Source organism: Poeciliopsis prolifica, unplaced genomic scaffold (genome assembly GCF_027474105.1).
Source record: "Poeciliopsis prolifica strain line A6 unplaced genomic scaffold, Auburn_PproV2 SCAFFOLD008, whole genome shotgun sequence".
In the NCBI taxonomy this organism is placed as follows: Eukaryota; Metazoa; Chordata; class Actinopteri; order Cyprinodontiformes; family Poeciliidae; genus Poeciliopsis; species Poeciliopsis prolifica.
Genome location: NW_026562383.1, coordinates 11,975,720 through 11,997,130, shown reverse-complemented (window position 1 = coordinate 11,997,130; position 21,411 = coordinate 11,975,720). Strand labels below are relative to the sequence as shown.

The following is a 21,411-nucleotide window of genomic DNA, read 5'->3' as shown; positions in this document are numbered from 1 at the left end:
GTATGCTGTACTAACTTTTGTTGTTTTGGTTTTAACCAAGAGCAATTTTGCTTCAAAGTTTGACGAACACACACACAACTTCTCAATATTTAGTAGTGTTCCCTTTAATTACATTGCCTTAACAAAATGCCAGATTTCTCCTTGACACAAAAGCTTTATCTTTATTACAGAACATGACGTTTGCTCCACAAACTTGTTCGAAAATTTTTCACCAAACCTCTTAGAAACTCTAAAAGCAAGGTTTAATTAGTAACAGGTCGTTTAGTCATTCTGTAAAACGTAAAACACATCAGAGTAGAGTAACGGCTAAATCATAAGTTAGGGGATATTGATGATGTGAATAAATCAGTACACATTTCACAGCAATAGCTTGAACAGGATAAGTCCCTGCAGTCAGTAACAATATAATATAACAAAAGCCTTTCTGAATTACATAAAGCTTAACTGGTTGCCTCCTAAAAACATTATTCTCCCACAGCTTTATTTATACAGGCACTTCCCATCTGCATACCTTCCCCTTTTAGGACAGGCCTGCACAGGATCGAGGCTCTTACAGTTGTCCAAGGCCCAATGAAGACATTAGGATGCAAACAATTCTTTCTTATCGGAACCTTGCCCAAATACCACTTTAATGGTAATATTTTCAAAGCATAAAAGAACTTAGCATATAGGGTTAAATCCCCTCTCCCCCTGTTTTTACATGTTTTTTTTCTGTGTGTCCTCATGTTTCCTTCAGAAACCCTGTGACAGGTTTACTGGGCATTTCTAAACAAACTTTACATCAATAAATGAGATTGTGCATTAGTAGTTTTTTATTCTTTGGTGGCTTTTGATGGCTCTCACCTCGAGGCAACACCCGGTTCAGTGATTGGAACTAGCACCAGAAATGGAAATGAACAAGCGTACTTAATGTGGAAAACATCATGTTTTACATGTTCTATGTATACACAAAAACAGAAAAGCACTTCAATCCATAAAATAGAAATATATACAATTATTGTTGTAATGTTCTCTTACAAAGAGTGCAAAGACCTTTTCAGGTCACACATTTGTAAGTACCTGGTTTTATTTATTGCAGACAAAAATCCTTGAAGCAAGAAAAAAGAACAAAACGATCAGTCTTATTTATTTTTATTGATAATTTATCTGTGTCGCAATGGTTACAAATAATTTTGGAGAGCAACTACCCGGAACCCTGGGACAAATAACATTAAGGTTTCTTCACATGGTTGTGGGAAGCAAAACCTTTCTACTCTTCTTCGGTGTTTCTTTCTAATATTTCAGAAAAAAACTCCTCCAAGCAATTAACCTTTAGTTCTCTCCTGGCTCCTCCTTTTTGCTCAGGGTTTTACATATATTTCTTTGAAGGTAGGACAAACCAAAACAGCTAAGGAATACATTACCCACTTCTGAAAAACTGGAAAGCTCCAAAGACAAAATAGATATTTAGAAAAGAAGCTCAGGATTTTATTGTTTTTTGTTTGTTTGCTCATAGAAAAACATGAACAAATACACAAAAAAGCAAAACAACAATGTTCTTACACAATGCACAACATCCTGAGGTGGATGAGGATGTTTAATAGTGGATTAATTTTTTGTCAGCAGTCATATATTTTTTAATTGCTATGTTGGTAAACACAAAAGAAACCTTCCCTCAGTTTAGTGAAGGAAAAGCTGATGTTTCTCACCAACCCAAATTTTAAAATCCAGTATGGCTGCCACTTGATGTGTTTTTTTATTTTATTTGTAACCAAAGAAGGCTAATATGTTTTTAAATTGTACTTTTGACATCTAACATTAAGTCTTTCTAATACCTACATGTTAATTGTTGTTTGAATATATAAAATGCAAATATATTGCATGTATAGCCAGCTTTCTTGTTTGTATTGCAATAAAGCTTACCACTTCATGGCAACAGGAATCCTATTGACTCTGCAAATTCAGGTGAATTGAATGCATCATTATAATACATATTTTTCTACATGTTGGAGTATCAAACACTGTCGGAACAAATCTTCTGAAGGAGGTTGCATAGTCATGAATGTTTGAATAATGTAAGAGAAACAACTTGCCAGAAGTGCAAATCTGAACAAATATGTGCAACCTCTGATATATGGTGGCCTGGAAATAGCTCCAGAGCCAATAAAATGTTTTGCAGGGTGCCATAAACAAAGCACAGGAGATAATTCACTTCTCACTGCACTTCAGGAAAGAAATACTGTAAAGGTCAGCTCACTCTGCCGGACTGCAGTGCTGCACAGACTTCGTGTTTTCAAAGACAGAGAAAGTTAGTGGACCACTCTAAATAGATTGCATTTTGTGGAAAGAGTCTTTGCTCACTTTTAGCTAAGCTTTCAAACTTGGTCTGTCTGACCCATCTTTAGTCTTATCACCTCTTCAGCATTCAGAGGTACGAGTGAAACCTGGAGAATCCTGAGAGCCAATCAGAGCCGCGCGTTGCTGAGAAAAGGGGCGGGCAGTGTTCTGTGTCGTCAGTCCCCTGCCTGCCAAGCAGCGTCTTTTAAATATCGCAGTTGATGTGCGGGACTAAATCTTTGCGCTCTTCTTAAATGGCTTTAAGTAAACCCTGTCTGTTAGTCGCTTCTGGGCGCTGAAACTACTGGAATTGCGACGGACTGAGAGCAGACGCCGCAGAAATGCGTTTCTTGACCTTTGTTTTCATTTTCCTCAAACATTTATCGAGCGCCCTTCCTCTTCACGTAGGTGAGTGACATTAACGCCGCTTTTCACTCTGTTAAGAGAAGAAATGTCAACAAGGTAAAGCAACCCGCATTGATGGTCAAAATCCCATCTGTTCTGTCTGGACTGATATGATAGAGATGCAGTTCGTTTTAAATGTTGCTTTCCTGAGAATAAAAGAAGCTACAAAGAAGTACTGCAGGAAGAATATTAGGGGGTATTTGTAAGATTCCTTTTAAGCAGGGCTTTGCTTTTGCTTTTACTTTTTGTTTTTAACTCAGGTGGTTCAGCATACATACGGGAGACATTGAGTTCAGTAGGTTTTATGTCTTTTACTGGTAAAAGGACCTACACCTGTGACAAAACTGCAAAGGCACAAAATCGCAAACTCACCACCTGGCTGAGGTGATACAAGCTGCATAGATGGCCAATAGTTCACCTGTTCGGTTAGACTGTCATGCAATAACATGATACAAATGCAGATATTTTTAAATCTCGCATTCCTTAGGATAAAACAACAGATGCTTTAAAATCTGTTCCTCTGTTAAAGCTACAGTAGGAGGAGCTAATAGCTTATCTATTATTCAGAATGACATCAGAGTTTTGCTTTTACTTTTTGTTTTGACTCAGTGTTGAAACTAAAACTGAAATCTATTTGTTGGATCACAGTAAAACACCTGAAAAACTGTACTTTTCCCATTTGCCAACACTGATCTGTAAAAATATGCATTTTTTTTTTAACTCTGTTATTTTTAATCAAGAGCTTCTCTCAATACTTAAATCTTTTTTTAATCCCATTCCTGTGTCCTTTCAGATGCCACCATAGTTCAGATCCAGCAGTGGGGGGTGGTAGGAGCTCAGCATGTCGCAGAGCAAGTTTTCCTAAATGGAATTTCTCTCTCAAGCCCAAGCTGGGAGGTCCAGAGCATAATCAAAAGCATGTCCGCCAGTGACCTCCTACCTGATGGAATCAGCAATAACCAGACCTCAGTTCTAAGTAAGATGATCCCAATTTTGTGCAAACCAGATAATTATGACCTTGCTTCATAATTATCTGTGTATGTTGATACTCTCCATTTAGGAAATCATACTGTCCTTCGCTCTCGGGAATGCATCATAGAGGGCTCCCGGCTCCACTGGTCTGATCGGGTGTTTTGTGATGGCAAGGTCTTCCTGACCCTGGAGCGCAACAACACATGGACAGCCCATGCGCCAGAAGCAAAAGCCCTCAAAAACCTGTGGGACCAGGAAGTGGAGCATTCAAAAATTGAGAGAAGACGTCTGCAGGAGGGATGCATTCAGCTGATGAGGGAACTGAAGCTTTCAGAGGAAGAGTCAGGTATTTTTTGTTCTTTTTTTCAGACATGTTTTAGAGAACTTTAGTAGACCTTTTTTTATTGGTCTCCTTCTTTATTATTAAGAAGCTAAGTTAAGATGCAGGTCATGTGGTCAGTTTGCCTTTTTGTGTCCCTGGAGCTTTACTACGTGTCTTTTTCAGGAATAAAAAGATCCCTTTAACAACCAATATCATAAACCCTGCTCAAAGTCTCGTCTAAAGACATATGTAGTGGCATTAGCATTTGTGCATTAGCACAAATACTAATGTTCCACTCCACCTAAAAGCTCTGATGATCAGAATGTGAATAATAGTTCCTAAACTACAGGCTCCTCTTACTATACTTTAGCTGTGGTAACACTTTTGAAGTTGCATTTTTTTACTCTGAGTCATTCAACATCTAAAATGAGCTGCATTTCTATCATACTATTCCAGTCCAACAGAATAAACGAGTTATTCACTACCTATGAAACTTGCATCGTCTTGGTTGCTTACATTAATCTGGTACCTTTTTGTTGGTTTTATGGAAACTAACAAAAAGGTTCAACTGTTAAGGTCAAGGTGACGGCATGGAGTTAAACGATGTGGTGCTGTTGTGACGGAATTTTGAGTATGAAGCAAACAAATGAAGCATCATCGCACATCTGATTTTATGCCAGAAGGTCAGGGTATTCAAGTGTACATGGATACAAAATGGTTTGTTGAAAATGTACAAAATGGAAGTAGAAAAGTAGTAGTGATATAAGAGTAAAAACTGACATAGTGTACCATTATGCTGTTCTTACAGTCATAGCCATTTGAAATGTTGTTTTTCTTCTTCTCTGTTTAGTTCATGGAATTCCTCTTCCCAGATTTCTGATCCCAATCTTGGCTGTGACGGCATTTTTAATGCTAATTATAGTGACCATTCTTATCTCAAGAGGCCCTGGTGAGTGAACAACCTTTTTTTCGTTCTTTTTTTCTTTTTTAAACTTAGCATTGCTTATCGTGATACAGAGAAGTACAATTGATGTTCCCATATTGCCAGCCAATGTCTATGTGCTCCCGTCTTGACTTCATTTTCGAGTCTGATGACTGCTAGGGTCACAAAATACACAGCAATTTGAGATGTCTCATCAGTATGGTCTTCCGTAGTTCCAGGAAATGTAATGTCATGTGCTTTGTCTTTGTTCACAATCTGTTTAGGTCTAATTCACCCTGGAGGTAAGAAAAACAGAACTCCTGCTGTTTTCTCTCAAGTTTCTGGATGCTTCAGCTGACATTCTTAAAAGATTGATTAAAAAAAAGTTAAATATTAAATGAACTAAAAAAAAAGAACACATAGCCTTTGGATGAGGATGTTCTGGTTGATTTTTGTGGGTCTGTCATGTGGCTTTTCTTCTCCATCCTAATTATATATGTGCAATGTGACCTCAGTTGCCCCTGTGTTTTGCTTGATCAGCAAGTTACATAAATCTAGTAGGTAGAGCAATGAAAGCTCTTTGAACAGGTTCTCTGTTAAATATTTACATTTCTTGCTTGTTTGGTAATGAAGAAATACAATGTGATTGATTGATTTTTTTTTCTAATTGCAGGGGTGATCGGCTCCATCATCCATTACCCCAAAGACATAACTTACTCTGCTGATGAGAACGAATCGTGTTACAGAGCACTGTGACTCCAAAGACTCATGAATACAAAGTTGCTTGTGAATTGATGCTTTTGTCATATGTTTTTTTTTCTTATTCTCTTTATTGCTCTTTATATTATCGCTTTAATATAAATTACTTAAAGAAAAATTAACACAAGTGTTTGATGCAGTAAGTTATTCACATTCTTATCAATACAAATAAATACATGTTCCTGAACACCCAATAAAACAGTGCAAACTTAATTCTCGCTCTCTCGCTGTTCATCAAGGATGTTTCAAAACCTAATGGTATAGTTTTGCTTTTAAAAAAAGTGTAAATTAAATAACATGTGCTGTTTTTGTATAACGCTTGAAGTGACTTCTATAACACTGTATTAAACTTTATGAAACAATTGTATATTTAGTTAAAGCAGACTATGTATGCACAGTCAAAACTCAAGTCACTCTATCAGTGATAATATATAAAAGAGTTATGAGTAAGGAAGACATTCTCAGAGTCCAAATGTGAAAGTTAATCATTTATGCAGTATTCCTTACTTGTGAGTGCATTTTAGTCGAACATTGGTTTTCTTGGATATTGGCTGACAGTGCTAACACACACAATGGCACTCTGTGAAAATGCATGGAGGCAATACAAAGAATTTAAAAAGCACTTTTGTGGGATTCCAAGATAATTCATGTTTATTAGGAAAAGTTGGATATTACCAGCACCTAGGATGTCAAAAGTTAAAAAGTTTTTTCATGGCAAATTTTTTTCTTTTGTTTCTGCACTGTCACTAAAAACAAGTGTTTTGTGATTAGTAACAATACATTGGAATATAATTTAGAAGTTAATTTCAGCTATTCAATTAAAGTAGACTACATAGATTTGTTGCAGAGAGAAAAATGTGAAAGCTTATTTCTTACAATGTTGATGACCATGGCTTATGGCAATTAAAACTATAAATTTAGTTATTGAAACATACAATAGCTTTAAAAGCAGAATTTATAAAACAGAAATGTTAGAATTCTTTATAGGATTGTCAACCAACTCCTATTAAAATTTGTCAGGGGTTTATTAAAAGGCATAGTCTGTAGCTGGAATTGATGTTTCAAGAGGCATCACACACAGATATTCAGGATCATATGGGCTTACTGTCAAAGTCTTTGTCCCTCCTCACACAGAGCCAATGTCAGAATTGTTTAAGGTAGGCTAAGAAAAAAAAAAAATATTACTACAGAGTCCAGTATGAGGTGATTGTGGGAACCATGCCATCTGCTGGTGTTTGTCCGCTGTTATTTTAGCACACTTGAAGCTAAAAGTGTGCTAAGCTTTCATCAGACAAGAGAGCTTGTCTGTTGAAAAGCTTTCTTGAATTTCATTTTCAGCTACACTGAACACCATTCACTACCTGTACTGTGACCACGGTGTAACTGCGCTTGATTGGCCTAAAACCAATGAGCAAATGTGTAAAAATAAGTTCATAGAATCTATGGAATACCATTCAAAGAAATAAAAAGTTACCAGACATCAATTAGTTGAATTATAAAGAAGACATAGACATTTGTTTATGTTTTTGAAACAAACACATTATACCACATACTTTAGGTTATTATAATTAATACTTTATTTAGTTGTGTGCAGTTATTATCTTTGTGTCAAACTCCACTGCCCTGCAATTTTTAGATGTGCCTCTGCTGGACCACACCCAAATAGAATAATGAGGTCATTAGCAAGGCTCTGGAGAACTTATCTACATAAGAAGGAGGTAATTAAGCCATTTCATTAAAGTGTTTTGTACCTAAAAAAGCTGCAGGACAGTGACCCTTTTGGACTGGAGTTTGACACTCCTGATCTAATCAGAAAAACAAACAAAAAGCAAACAATAGGTGGCGATAGCGTTAAAGAGAATCGGTTTGTTTTACAGACGTCAGCGTCGCAGGAAACAGCAACTGCCAATCAGAACTCCGCATTTGTTCTCGATACCGTGGCAACAGCCACATTTTTAACGGCAGCGTCTTGAATCAGCCAATCACAGAAGCGCGGCGTGGGTTTTAAATCGCGTGGCGTCTTCTGCACGAAATTCAAATCTCAGACGGAGACGAGACGAAGCAACAGTTCCTCAATTTTTTCTGCGAGCACAGTTTGTATGTTTGCTTTTAATGTATAAATGCGATAACGGATAGGTTTTCTTTGTGTTTTCGATCATACGGTGATTCTGTTTGGATATGTTTGTTTTGAACAGGCTAATTATGTTAAATTCCTGTCGTATTTTCATGTGGATCCACAAATGTATCAAAACTGCATGTTTTGGTTCACGCTCAGGAATGTCAAAGCCTGACTGAAATGGCGCAGTTTGGATTTGAGAACGACATCCACAGCATCCTGAAGCTCGACATGCCGATTACAAACGCTCCCATGGCGAGGTGGCAGAGAAAGGCCAGCTCATCCAACACGTCCGGCCTGAACACGTTGTCGCCTGGAAAATCGGCTAATGTTTCGCTAAGTTCATCTAAAACTCCGACCAAAACACCAGGTAATTGAAGAGTTGTTTTTATTGTTGTACATTTTATTTTTTATTTCTGTACTCTTGTATAGAGTTAAAAAAAAAGAACGATGTGTCAACGAGGACGTTTGTAAATGTGTGTGTAATTTCCTCAGGTAAAAATAAGAAAACTCCATCAAAGATGGGAGGCGATCGCTTCATACCCACAAGGAATAATAAACAGATGGACGTGGCGAATTTCCTGCTTACAAAAGAGAATGAACCAGCTGATGCAAACCCTGCTTTGTCAGTAGTAAGTAGTCTGACAGATTTCCTTTTAAAACTTGATGTGGAGTCTAGGATTTTATTGTTCACTTATTTCCGTTTTCATAGGAAAACCAGAAAGCTTGGTCGGTGACACTGAATGGATACAACATTGAAGATGCAAAGATCCTGCACCTAGGAGGGAAGCCACTGAATGCACCAGAAGGTAACTACATGCTAGCTTGGATTTTTAAAGCAATTAAATTGTACTATGTTAAATTTTTATTCTTTTTTTATTAAGGCTATCAAAACAACTTGAAAGTCCTCTACAGTCAAGTTTCAACACCTGCCTCTCTCAAAAAGACCAGATACATATCTTCTACTCCTGACAAAATCTTAGATGCGCCAGGTCTTCGAAATGATTTCTGTAAGAATGCCTATTGCATCTTTCCACAAAACGTCATCCTTTTGTCTGGCATACACTAGTTTCCCCCTCTCTGTTCCAGACTTAAATCTGCTTGACTGGAGCAGTCGAAATGTCCTCGCTGTGGCACTTGACAATAATGTGTACCTCTGGGACGCCTCACAAGGAGACATCACTCTACTTGTGAAGATGGAGCGTGAGGAGGACTACATCTGCTCACTGTCCTGGACCAAAGAGGGAAGCTACCTGGCTGTTGGAACCAGTGATTGCAAAGTTCAGGTAAGGATTGCCATGGATGTGCATTCTAGGCAACGTGCTTGTCAGTATGTGGATCAATGCATGTATTTTTCTTTTCAGTTGTGGGATGTTGAAAATCAGAAACGCCTGCGCAGCATGACTAGCCACACAGCAAGAGTTGGTTCTCTGAGTTGGAATGATTATATTCTTTCCAGGTATAGTTGCTCTGACACTTGAGCAAACCTAAATTGGTCAACCATCTAGAAAAGTATCTGAAGTAACTATTTCCTTCTGTATTTCTTTTCTGTCTTCTCTCAGTGGCTCCAGGTCAGGGCACATTCACCACCATGATGTGAGGGTGGCAAACCACCACATCTCTACACTTGCTGGTCATTCACAGGAAGTGTGTGGCCTCAAGTGGTCACCTGATGGGCGATACTTGGCTAGTGGCGGCAATGACAACTTGGTGTGTTTATGGTCCCGCGTGCAGGAGGGAAGCTCCAATAATGATGGACAGTTGGTCCGTCGCTTGAGTGAACATCAGGGAGCTGTCAAGGTGAGGCTCTTCTCTGCACAGTATACTCTAAGCATTCTTCAAACAGTACTGGTATGTAACTTTCATATAGCTAATACCCTATAGAACAATTTTTCCTTAAAATCTAAGTTTTTGTCAAGTATAAAAAAAATTTATGTTGACATGCCATTGCATAATTGCTACATTTTTCAAGAGCTGTATAGCTCCATATTGTTCTGGAGCTGTACAGTCCACATTTCCGGTGGTAGAAACTGAACTTTTAGCCATCACATGACCCAAACAGAAGAGTGGAAAGAGAGCTCTTAATTCATGTTCTTCCATTGCCATCTTAAAGTTTTAGAGAGGCTAAACCAAAGCAGGACTTGTCTAACAACATCATGCTATTGCTCTGGTTCTCATGTCTTGTTGAGTTCTTTACTAAAGTATTGTCTTGCATTTCCATTATAGGCTTTGGCCTGGTGCCCATGGCAGACGAATATTCTCGCCTCTGGTGGCGGCACCAGTGACCGCCACATTCGTATCTGGAATGTCAACTCAGGCTCTTGTGTCAATTCTCTTGACACTCAGTCACAGGTAACTGTGCCTCTATCAACTTTAATGCTTCATATTGCTGTTTAATTGTGCTTTTCCTGAATGTACAATCTGTTTTCTAAAATGCAGATCTCGTCACTTGTGTTTGCACCCAACTACAAAGAATTGGTGTCTGCACATGGCTTTGCCCATCACAATGTTGTCATTTGGAAGTATCCCTCACTCTGCAAGGTTTCAGAACTTAATGGTAAGTGAGAAATTTGTCTTTACCCATGTCTGACAACAGGTGGACAACTCTACATGCATAAACTCTAAAATTGTACTCTATCCCAATTAATCCATTTATGACTGGTCCAGCAGTTTTAGTATTCTCTTAATTTCCATCCTGGCATTTAATAAAAGCAACTAGGACTGGAGCTTTTGAAGCCTAAGCAATTTACTGCAACATGCATGACTTTCTATACAACTCAAAGTTGTACAAGTGTACAACTTTGAGTTGTACACTCAAAGTGTACAACTCAAAGTGTACAACTTGAGTTGTGGCTTGTGATCATATCACAAGGCTTGTGATCATATTATCCAAAAAGCATTTCTGACACTTTCTACTGGAGCAGTATTTGAAAGAAATGTTGACTGACCATGAAGAAATTTGCTCACAATCTTATGTAAATTTTTTTTCTTTTTTTTTTTTTTTGTAGGCCATGAAGACAGAGTTCTCAGTTTGGTTTTGAGTCCAGACAATGCAACTGTAGCAACTGTTGCTGGAGATGAAACAATTCGTATGTGGAAGTCCTTCGAAATGGATCCTGTAAAGAAGAAGGCTAAAGAGAGGCTGGTCAGTTCAGCTAGCAGTGTCATTCATCAGTCCATCAGATGACTTCCCTTTTTTTGTTCTTTTATATCATAGATATTTTTGATTATACGAATGTATATACAATTGTTTAAACTGAAATAAAGCTTTCAACCCAGTTACTATTATTGGGGGCTTTATGGGTGTTTACTATGTGTAGTTCAGAGTATTGGTAAAGGATGTGGGAGCAGGGAATCGTTTAGGTTTTACTTGATTATTATTTTTTTTATTGGCATGTGCCTTGTAATTACTGAATTAAGATTTTAATTTGATAAGCATATTTATCAAATGTTTGTAATGCATATTTTTCTTGATTCACTTGTGTTGGTTCTTATGAACTTGACTTGGGTTTAATAAATTGCATATTGCCAACTATGTTTGTATAAATCTGAAGACCCATATTCATCTTGAGTGAGCACACAAAGGGAACAGAATCTTTCATTTTGTCCCCTGTGGAGTTTTTGCTCAAGTGAGATACTTTAGAGATTAGACTAACTATACTCCAAATATATATATAATTATTTTTATTGTATTTTTTTCTAAATTAAGGGGAGAAGGGAAGAAACTGGGACCTAAAGTGCCTGGCACCATCTAGGGATATTAATCTATTTTCTTTCAGTTGTCTATGTAACTTTTGGCCTTATAAACTGCCACTAGATGGCTCTATATATCTGTTAGATTCTGAGGTAGACCATTGAAAGTAAGAAGGTTTAGACTGGGGGATATTTTAACATTTACTCATTTTAGAATAAAATTAGTTTATATTATCAAGATAGGTCTATATGTTTTATATTTAGCTGTATTTTGATATAATTTTTGCTTCTATGTGAGTTGGAAAAAATGATCACGTCTGAGATATAGGTTTAGCAATGATGCACCGGATAACAATTGCGTCTCAAGGATAGAAAGACTTTTTTCTCCCCCACTTTTGGGATATTTTATTTCCATTTAAGACAAAAGGTTAGATGTAAAACTTTGTATTTTTATGACAATAATAGCTGCAATGACAAAACAAGTTTATTTTTACAGCTGTTTGTGCTAATCATTAAAGCCTAAAAAGACTTAATTGTTGACATGCCCTGTGTGCCAAGAGATTGATCAATACAAGGTCTCAAAAAAGTATGGAAGTACATGCATAACAATGTCAGTATTAAAGGGCAAAAAAAAGCATAAATACTGTAATATACAGTATAATATTTCCATAGATCTTCATAAAAAAAGAGATATGACCTGTTGCTCACTGAGTGCACATGACCACTGCTTTCTAAATAAAACAGACTTGTCTAAATATTTTATTTCAAAAGATAAATAAAAAGACAAAAAACTAAATGACATTTACAATGAAACACTCATAGTAATATTTACACGTTTTTAGTGAAAACATTGTCATACTCCCAAGCAGCAAATGGCCACGTTAGCCAAACAGTGCTGCAGGACACGCCTGAGTTAAAGAATACTATCAGTGACAAAATGAGCACCAATTTCCTATTCAGTGTTCATCACAGTAAACAGCTTCCACAACAACTTACAAGGTGTTGCATTCAGAGATCAGTGGCAAAAACAGTCTGCCAATCATATCCCACAGGGGGAAACATTTAATAAAATTTGATTATATACAAATTACGTAGTATAGCAGGTAGCATATTGAACTCTTGAATTCAAATATGCTTCTAAATAAAGATATGTGGCATATTTGAAGTGCTAATATCTATAAACTGTCTATGGCTCCTTCCCCTCCCAGAGTCATTTAAATTTCCTTCACTTTCCCCATGACTATATTTCCATTTTCATAGGAGTGAGCATGCCCATTTGTATGGGGTTTGCCATTCATCACAACGTGTCCGTTGGTGGAGCCATTCTGGTTCGGCTTGCAGTCTGCAACTGGAAGACGGTTGCCCTTTATGTAAGCCTGCACCCAGAAGTTGGAGAACAGGAGGAAGAAGAAGATCCCGTACATCCAGATCAGATGGATCCACAGTGGCATTTGATAGTCGCACTTCTTCATGAAGTAATACTGGCTAATGTGAATAGAGATCAGAATAAACTGGATCTAGAAAGCAAAGAGGGAAATGCGTGTCAAAAATGGGCTGAACGTATGACATGCATCAAAACTCAGTTGAATTAATTAAGCTGTGTAAAGCTAAAACATACCAGCTGGATGGCTGTCATGTGCTTCTTCCACCACAGATACTTCTGGAAGCGAGGCCCTGCAGCAGAGAGTCCGTAGTAGGTGTACATGATGACATGGACTGCTGAATTCACCATAGCATGGAACGACCCCATTCCTCCAGCTTGGGAAGGAAAAAGCATCCATTTGACTTGGTTAATTTTATGAAAAACATTTTTGTTCTTCCACAAAGAATTTCATTGTTTTGGGGTATTGACTTGTACAACAATGGAAAGCAATGTTTCCGACTGGTCAGTGTGTAAAGTGTGTGTCCTGGGCCTGCAGCACTCACCAGGCGTCTGCGCAACACCCCACCACCAAGACCAGGGCATGAAGGAGTGATGGAAGACGTGGAGAAACGTGATCTGGCTTTGCTTTTTTCTCAGCACAAAGAACACCTTGGGGGAAGAAAAAGGGTGGATACTCCATCAGACACAAATTATGTTGCACATATGGATTTTCTGTGCATGCTAAAAGTGAGCTGGAGGAGACTGGTGAGGGAATGTCCTTACTGTGTCGAGGAGTTCCACAAACTTTGAAAAATAAAACAGCCAAGCGACTCGGACCATCTGCAGGAAAGAGGGTTGTTGCTGGGTCAAATATCTGTGGTATGTTGCTAATCAGACAGAATATTATCTGTCACATGTTTTTGAACAATATAAAAACATGATTTAGCAATTTTTTGGTTGTTGTTAAATGAGAATGAACAAATAAAAAACAGAAAATGCCTTTGTTCCTGTAGGCATTATAGTTGCTTTGAATTTGAAATTAAAATTATGAGTCTTGGGGTCCGTTCACTCTGTCTGAAATAATTTGCTTCTAAACTGGGAAACCATTTTATGTTAGTGTCTCATAAATCTGATCCTCTACCCTTTGAATTCATGTCATACTCGCATACTAGCTAAGTGCGTTTTAGGGAATATAAAGTATAAAATGTAGTAGAAAGCAAATCTGATTGTTTTTTTCCCCACCAAAGTTATAAAAGTATGATTGCGATTTTTATTGATGTTCAGGGCTAATAAAGGCAAACCTTTTCCAAAACTTCACAGTTTGGGTCTTCTACATTTTCTAAACTATTTATAGCGCATACTAATTTGAACACTGATGTATTTTTCTCCCCTAATCTGTTTAGATTCCTCTGGTAGACTCAAGTAAATAATAAAAACAGCTTGTTGTCCATTAGTTCACTTTTTATCATTTCCATATGAAAATAGAACCAATTTCAATTAAATTCTACTGATTAAAACTCTCATCATTGTGACCTAGATATATGTTACAACAACACTTTTTGTTACTTTTGTACTCTTCTACACTTTCCTGGATAGCTAAGGTTAGCCATGATTTTGGGGCTAAACATACAACAAATGTAATGACTTACCCTGAGAGCTTGTGGGCTGCTGGTGACGTCAATAAGATCACATTTCCATGTGTAGGTGGTGCCCCATCCAGACATCATGAACTGAATTTGCAAGAAAACATCAGTAGACAGTCGTTAACCACCTGATCGCTTTCATTTGAGACAGCAGATCATCATTTTCTTCTCTCTCTCTCTTTTTTTGTTTTTACCTCATACACTATGTAGGCATTCAGTAAAACCATGCTGAGGTTGTAGATGATCATGGCTCGTTTGAGGCCAAGCGGCTTGCGGTTGGCCATCACACGTGGGCCGACATACACCGAGAAAACGACATAGGCCAGGAGGACGCTTGTCATCTGCAACGGGCTCTGCATCAGAGGGTAATCCTTCACTCTGGCATCTGTGGAAAAAAAAGCAAACATGCCCTTGTCACTTTTTCATTTGACCACATCCAGGCAAATGTGAATAGATTTGTGGGAAATCTCTCTTTATAGGACATTTTAGTATTAAAGATTTTCAAGTTTTCACTTATAAGTGAAGATGCTAATTAGAGGTATAAATAAATTAAAAGCAGAATTAGGAAAGCAAACACTTACCAGTTCTGGATATTATGTAACCATGGAGTTTTGTCACACTTGAAAAAGCTTCCCGAAGCATGCTGACGGCTTGCCTTTCGCTAGGCCAAATTTCTAAGAAACACATCAAAAATAGAGAAGATTCTATCCTAAGAACAGGAAATTGAGGTTGTCAAGAAACATGGATCTATACGCCTGCTTTCCTATTGACTGAACAAACAGAAGGCAGCTGGTCAGGCTCACCATCTGCCCTGGAGCGACTCTGACTACAGTGCCCTTTTAAACAAATACACAAGCAGAATGTGGACAAAGAGTTTCTTATGCAGTTACAGCTGCTTCTTCAAGACATAGGGAGGTTTTAGGACGGATTGTGAAACATCTGAACATTTACTGTAACGACAATGATGTAGTCATAGCTGACAAAGCAGGTAAAACAGGTGAGGTGAAGGGCTTGCCCCATGTGGCTATCAATGAACTGAGGCATCAGGCAGGAACCTGAGAGATGTTTTAATCTAGATCAAATTCCTTTCAACAAACTGTTAAACTGATACACACACAAGTACGGAGACAGTGTGTTGAAGTGAAACTAAGATCATGTTCTGATTTATTAAACAACGTACAACAAATGTAATGACTTACCCTGAGATCATGTTCTGATTTATTAAAACACAAATATTTCTACCAGAAAAACAGAGATGGTGAATTTGATAAACAAGTTTAGATTTTATCTTTGTAGCTCACCTAAAAAAAAGTCTTCAGCAGTTCAGAGAGGATCCGGACCAGTCCAGAGGGTCCAGCAGATCAGAGGTGAGAGGGGTCGGGTGAAAACAACAGGCACACACAGAGCTAAGTTGTGAGTGGGTGTCAGCCTCCTGCCTCCTTCAGTCGTGAAGTCGTTTCTCTAAAAAAATTAAAGACAAAAAAAAAATCCAACGGCAGCTTCAAGTGCCGGTCGGTGAGAACCAGAAAGGAGTGAGTGAACGTGGCTGATCTGCTGTAATGACTGTGGTGCTTGGCTCATTCAACCCAATTTAAAGCCTCATGGCTGTACTACTGTCCTTGCAAGTTTCAGAGCCACACCCTGTGTCAGTGCCATGCTCCACCCTCCTGTCCTGACTGAGCCTGGCTGTGATTGGGCTGCTTCATGAATGGTGATGAAGGGGATGGGGTCACAGAGGTTGGAAGCCTTGGCTTGAGAAACAAATGTCCAAAGGTGGATATTCTCTTTATCAATAAACAACCAGATTAGGATTTAAAGGGCCCCTTTCTGGACAGTGAAAATATATGTGCTGAAATTTAAACAAGACTCAGTTTCCACCAAAGTAAATCTATTTTTCCAAATCTGTCTCTCTGAAATGAATTGGGTTAAAGGTCAAATCAAAGTGAGCCATTCAACAGACCAACGTGACTTTTTGGAGTTGCCCATCCCCTCTTGTGGTGTAGTCTCAGAGGTGGGGTTGCTACCGGACAGGTTCTCCAGTGCCTCTGGTTTTACCTGTTTCCCAGGCAGGCGAGATGGGCGTCAGCTCTGGATGTTGCTCGAAATATCCTGTGCAGCATGTACCCTTGAAGCGGATGTGGACTGGAATGACAGGCATCTATCTGTAAGCGAGAGAAAAGGGAGGGATGGAAAGGTGGAAGTTTGGAGAATTAGAGGAATGCTTGCCAGCTGTCCGTGTCACTGACAGCAGGCATAAAAGACCTTAATTCACTTAGTGTGAGAAGACCTTTTTGTATAAGCATAGATGTTTACATACACAACATGAAACAACTTTAATATATTTTTTACCTCCTTCTTTGGTCAGTTAGACTTCCCAAAGCAAATTTTTGTTAAATGTCAGAATATAAAAAAAAATACATAGCTCCTTTTTTAAAAGACTGACATCTACATACATGAGTTCCAGAAACTTTGGTAAAGGCTAACAGATGAGGTCATGGCTGTGAAAGCTTATGGTGAATTCACAATGTAAGGCTGCTTCCTTGTGTGATGTCACGTGGACGTCAAAAGAAGTCAACCATGATAACAGTAAGAGGACAGTGGACAAATAGTTCTGGTTTGTCCTTAGATATGACTACCAGATTCCTTAAGGTGACGTGTTCATCTATTCGAAGAATTATACAGAAGCATTTCAGCCTACAAATGCCCAGCTGGTTTTGGCAGGAAATGGGTTGAATTCATTTAAGTCACATGTACGTGGATTTGAAAGCAAAAGACCTTATGAAGATGCTCATGGAAGGAGGTACCAGGGTGTCATTATCCACAATGAGAGAAGTCCTGTAAAAACTCTGACTGACAGTATTGGTACAGGGCTAAAAAAAAAAAAAAATCTCTGAAAATAACTTAAAAGGGCAGATTATAGTTCAATAACAGAGACTGGTCAGCTGAAGAAACTAAAACTCAAAAGTTTGACCATAATAACCATTTTTACATTTGGAGAAAAGATTTAGAAAAAAAATCCCAACTGTATGGGTGTGGCAGCATGATGCTGTGGGAGTGACTTACTACAGGAGGGACCATATGTCACAACATAGACAGCATAGTGAGGAAAGAACATTACTGGTAATATTGAAAACACAAGCTCTTTAAGCTTGAGTGCAAGTGGATCTAGCAGTGACAGAAAGCATAAATGAGAACTAAGTCCATATTTTGGACTCAGTTCTTTAGGGTTAATAAAAGGCTAAACTAAAATGTTTAGAACAAAAGCCTACACACTTGTCTCAGTTATACCAGTTAACTTTATCAAGCAGGGTCACTTAACAATAATGACATGTACACCAACTGTTTCTTTTGAAGAATACAGTAAAAAAAACTCTAAAATTTCTCTCTCTCTCAATCTTCAGGCCTTTAACAAATAGAAATGATTTATATTATACTATATAACCTGAAACAGAAAAATGATGCCCCCTGAACCAACAGTTCTGTACATGGTTCTTCAAACTTTCCTTAATAAGTTATACTTTTTAACAAGAAGTCAGACTTTCTTCTCATATTTTAAATGACCATCTTTAGACACTATGTTGTTTAACAGCCACAACATTTTCTTGAAATTTGATCATAAAGTTTTAGCAGGTGTAACAGAAGCGGGGCACATACCCTAGTAAAATTGCCCTGATGATGCTTGTAAAAGGAAGCCTTGACAAGTGCCTCCTTAATAATTGCTTTAACTCTCAATTTCATTCAAGATTTCAGTTTCACTGACGTTTGAATGAACTGAAAATGAGATGTTGCTTACATGGCTGGTTAGAAGTGAAACTTTTTCTTTTCCAGCACTCTTCTGTTCATTCATGCTAAGAAAAATGAAATGTGATGACGCAAGCTTTTTTCTGACATGCATGTTAAACAACAAGTCAGGCAAAAATGCAAAAATGCTGGCATCGTAGACCTGGCAAAAAAACAAGCCAAGAACAATGGACACTTTTGTCTATTAAAATACTACATATTTTGATGGACTGTTTCCTCATAAAGGTTTAAGAAACTAACTGAATAGAAATGTTGTGATATCATTCTGAGCTGATATGCCCTTATTTCTTGTTTTAAAAAAATGAAATGAAAAAAATAAAATATAATACACGAAACAAAACTCTATTTGTTTTTCTTGCGGCTCCGTAGCGTTAATTTAAATAAAGTTTCTGTCTGTCTCCAGAACCCAACTCCCCAAAACCAACACAACAGAGATGCATTCACCTCAGCAGCACTGAACAATGAATGAATGGCGTTCTCGAGATATGCTGGTGGCTCCCAATTAGGCCCATTGTGAGAAACTGCACTGAATAGCTGCCCCTTAAATAAGCTGAAAATAAGATGAAAAAACAGACATATAGAGCTGCATGTGAGCATGTGTCCTATAGCATGTTATTTTATGAAACTCCTGTTATGTAAGATCACGTTCACATGGCCAGTATGCCTCATCAGAAACCCGATGACACTTACATCCAAGGAATGTGTTACTCTGCGGTGATTTCATTATTGTTGTTGCATAATAAGATGCAGTATTGTGCAGCCCATTGTGAGGAAATGCTATTGTTTTTGCGATGTTTCAATAAGTGCAAAGTTTCAACTTCTCTGACCACAAGTGCTTATGCATTTATGTTTTTTTTTATTTAACTGACACAATACACAGGAGAGCTTATCAAAAGATTCCTGGGAGAAAAGAACTTGAAATAAGCATGTTTGGTATTATTTTAAAAATGAATTTACCTTGTTCATTTTCCTCATAAATCATGAAAAAATCCCCAAAAGTCACCCTGGACAGGTCACCAGTCTGTCGCAGGCAATATGTTATTAGTATTACAAAAATATTCATGTTAGGTAAATGCAGTTTTCTTCTCTTAATTTTGAATCTGTAGTGATTAAGCAACAAAGAGGTATGCAGAATTATTAGACAACATCCTAACTAGACTTTTTTCATTCCGTTTGTGTTTTTGACACTTGTATAATAAAGAACAGAGATCAGTAAGTATCTGCATAGCATTTTTGTATTTTTTTATTGTTTGTGTTATTCAGCAACTTTTATTTGTTATTATTCTGAACATATTCATTCATTAATGAATGATTGATGATTCCTCCTCATTATTTCTCCAGATTATTACTTTATTTATTAATTACCAGAGTTTAACTCTTTGTCTTCAAATATTTTACAATTATCACCACAAGAATTTCTTGACGAAAAATGTAAACATTATCCTTTTTCCAGTGTTGTTGCTTAATGCCATTTCTGAACATTGAACACCTTGAACTTCCCGACAGTCCAGACTGGCAACAGTCTTTCAAATATTAACTTCCTAGTTCATGTTACTGAATTGCAATTACATTTTTATAGTTTTGACTTAAAGCACCTTGTAAATCTCATGTTAGACCATTTTAACTCGGGAATCAAGGAAATAAACTAGTTCATACAATAAACATCTAAAAATCACTTTTTATTGTTTCAGTATGGATTAGCATTAAGTCAGTGAGCTTAGAACAATCTTACTTAACATCTGTGCTTACAGAGCACCAAAGTTACACATGAGATCGATCGAGTTCACTTCCAAGGCTCTGTTTTCATGTTATTTAAGACTGCATAATATTGAAAATGTGAGTTTCTTTTTCTATTAAAGGCTCTGTTAAGGCCTTAAGACAATGCTGCAAAATGACCGGTTTCAAGCATTAGAAAACACCATATATGGTGTTTTCTAATGACCATATAATGGTCTTTATATTGACCATTATTCCCAGTTGGGCTTGACAAGTCTCAAAGGAAAGGTGTGACGTTAAAGAAATAACTTCAGTCTGACAGGATGTAATCATTCTGATCACCAAAGCGCTGTGACCTACTTGTCGAAGATCTAAACACAAATAAAATAGGCCAGTCTGACTCTTGCCCTTCACATGCAAGAAAAATACACATTACCAAAGTTGTTTTTGTGGCTGTTTTTCACAGTGAAAAATTGATAAAAAAAAAAGGAAAAAAAAAATGAGCAGAAAACTGAGCATGGTAACATGCCAAAATCTGGAATCTTTATAAAAACTTTGGAAAGTTTCCACCCACACTGTATGTAACAATCTATTTGCTCATCTTTACTTATGAATGTAAACAAAAACACCTGGGAGTAAAAAAAAAGGGGGCTGGGGGAGGGACTTGCTTTATCATCCATTGCTGTCATTTGAAGAGGATTATTCTGAAACTACCCAGGTGACATGCTAATTAGAGAGAGGGAGGCTTCATTGGGTGAAAAACTAGAGAAACCTTTTAAATAACTGAACTGCGTTGTTGTTTCATCTTGGAACACAGTATAGAGTATGGCCTTTTGACATCAATGAATGATACGAAGTAAAATCTATTAAGAAATTGAAGTTTTATTTTAGAAATCTGTCCCTGATACGATTTAATTCCTAGCATTATTCACACATTTTCAATTACTTAATGTTTTCTAAAGAAATACTAACAAGATGGCTTTGGTTGTAAATGTAGAAACATACTGCTCCTGCATAAGAAATAATCATTAATATTTCAGAGGTAAACATGGTTGTTTTAATTAGTATCTGCATATGTTTGTGCAAATATTAGTTGTAGAAAGAGACACTTCCCTAAGGTTAGAAGTAAAGAATTAATATAAACAAGTAGAAATGTTAAAAATAGAATATGTCTGGAGGAAAAATGACTCAAAAACCCTTGAAAAATATTTCAGATTTTGTAAGAATGTAACATAAAAAAGAGTAGAATATTTTCAATAGAAATATACTGCATTTTTAATAAAATTTTTAAATACAATTTAAAGAATACACAATATACTGTTTCTTTCTTTCTTAACAATTCAGTCAAATTAAATTTTATTGGGCACTCCTCGTCCTCCTTGG

At 37.3% G+C, this 21,411-nt stretch overlaps 3 protein-coding genes across 3 annotated transcripts; 2 read left to right on the top strand and 1 right to left on the bottom strand.

The window, feature by feature from the left end:
• Positions 1 to 2,506: 2,506 nt before the first annotated feature.
• LOC129361668 (uncharacterized) lies at positions 2,507 to 5,909 on the top strand. The gene is made up of 6 exons (XM_055032664.1): positions 2,507 to 2,724; positions 3,515 to 3,697; positions 3,782 to 4,039; positions 4,866 to 4,964; positions 5,222 to 5,239; positions 5,611 to 5,909. Exons 1-6 carry the CDS (start codon positions 2,658 to 2,660, stop codon positions 5,691 to 5,693), a joined length of 708 nt encoding a protein of 235 aa, XP_054888639.1. The 5' UTR covers positions 2,507 to 2,657; the 3' UTR covers positions 5,694 to 5,909.
• Positions 5,910 to 7,676: 1,767 nt separating this feature from the next.
• Positions 7,677 to 11,349, top strand: cdc20 (cell division cycle 20 homolog). Its single transcript, XM_055032655.1, has 11 exons — positions 7,677 to 7,793; positions 7,972 to 8,182; positions 8,308 to 8,444; positions 8,525 to 8,621; positions 8,697 to 8,822; positions 8,902 to 9,098; positions 9,177 to 9,271; positions 9,375 to 9,612; positions 10,039 to 10,164; positions 10,252 to 10,369; positions 10,821 to 11,349. The coding sequence occupies exons 2-11, from the start codon at positions 7,993 to 7,995 to the stop codon at positions 10,997 to 10,999; spliced, it is 1,503 nt and encodes a 500-aa protein (XP_054888630.1). The 5' UTR covers positions 7,677 to 7,793; positions 7,972 to 7,992; the 3' UTR covers positions 11,000 to 11,349.
• An 884-nt stretch (positions 11,350 to 12,233) lies between these two features.
• On the bottom strand, positions 12,234 to 15,990 carry elovl1a (ELOVL fatty acid elongase 1a). Its single transcript, XM_055032663.1, has 8 exons — positions 15,813 to 15,990; positions 15,093 to 15,185; positions 14,706 to 14,896; positions 14,518 to 14,598; positions 13,652 to 13,708; positions 13,432 to 13,537; positions 13,124 to 13,263; positions 12,234 to 13,022 (listed from the first exon to the last, which is right to left on the bottom strand). Exons 2-8 carry the CDS (start codon positions 15,151 to 15,153, stop codon positions 12,720 to 12,722), a joined length of 939 nt encoding a protein of 312 aa, XP_054888638.1. The 5' UTR covers positions 15,154 to 15,185; positions 15,813 to 15,990; the 3' UTR covers positions 12,234 to 12,719.
• Positions 15,991 to 21,411: the final 5,421 nt, after the last annotated feature.

What these genes read in the sequence shown, in the direction of transcription:
- LOC129361668 (XM_055032664.1), top strand. Translation starts at nt 2,658, where the DNA reads ATGCGTTTCTTGACCTTTGTTTTCATTTTCCTCAAACATTTATCGAGC. An exon ending in CGCCCTTCCTCTTCACGTAG is followed by an intron (nt 2,725 to 3,514) that starts GTGAGTGACATT and finishes GTGTCCTTTCAG; the next exon opens with ATGCCACCATAGTTCAGATC. An exon ending in GCTTTCAGAGGAAGAGTCAG is followed by an intron (nt 4,040 to 4,865) that starts GTATTTTTTGTT and finishes TTCTCTGTTTAG; the next exon opens with TTCATGGAATTCCTCTTCCC.
- cdc20 (XM_055032655.1), top strand. Translation starts at nt 7,993, where the DNA reads ATGGCGCAGTTTGGATTTGAGAACGACATCCACAGCATCCTGAAGCTC. An exon ending in CAAACCCTGCTTTGTCAGTA is followed by an intron (nt 8,445 to 8,524) that starts GTAAGTAGTCTG and finishes CCGTTTTCATAG; the next exon opens with GAAAACCAGAAAGCTTGGTC. An exon ending in CTCTTGACACTCAGTCACAG is followed by an intron (nt 10,165 to 10,251) that starts GTAACTGTGCCT and finishes TCTAAAATGCAG; the next exon opens with ATCTCGTCACTTGTGTTTGC.
- elovl1a (XM_055032663.1), bottom strand. Translation starts at nt 15,153, where the DNA reads ATGCTTCGGGAAGCTTTTTCAAGTGTGACAAAACTCCATGGTTACATA. An exon ending in GCAGCCCACAAGCTCTCAGG is followed by an intron (nt 13,709 to 14,517) that starts GTAAGTCATTAC and finishes TCTTTCCTGCAG; the next exon opens with ATGGTCCGAGTCGCTTGGCT. An exon ending in GGGTGTTGCGCAGACGCCTG is followed by an intron (nt 13,264 to 13,431) that starts GTGAGTGCTGCA and finishes TTCCTTCCCAAG; the next exon opens with CTGGAGGAATGGGGTCGTTC.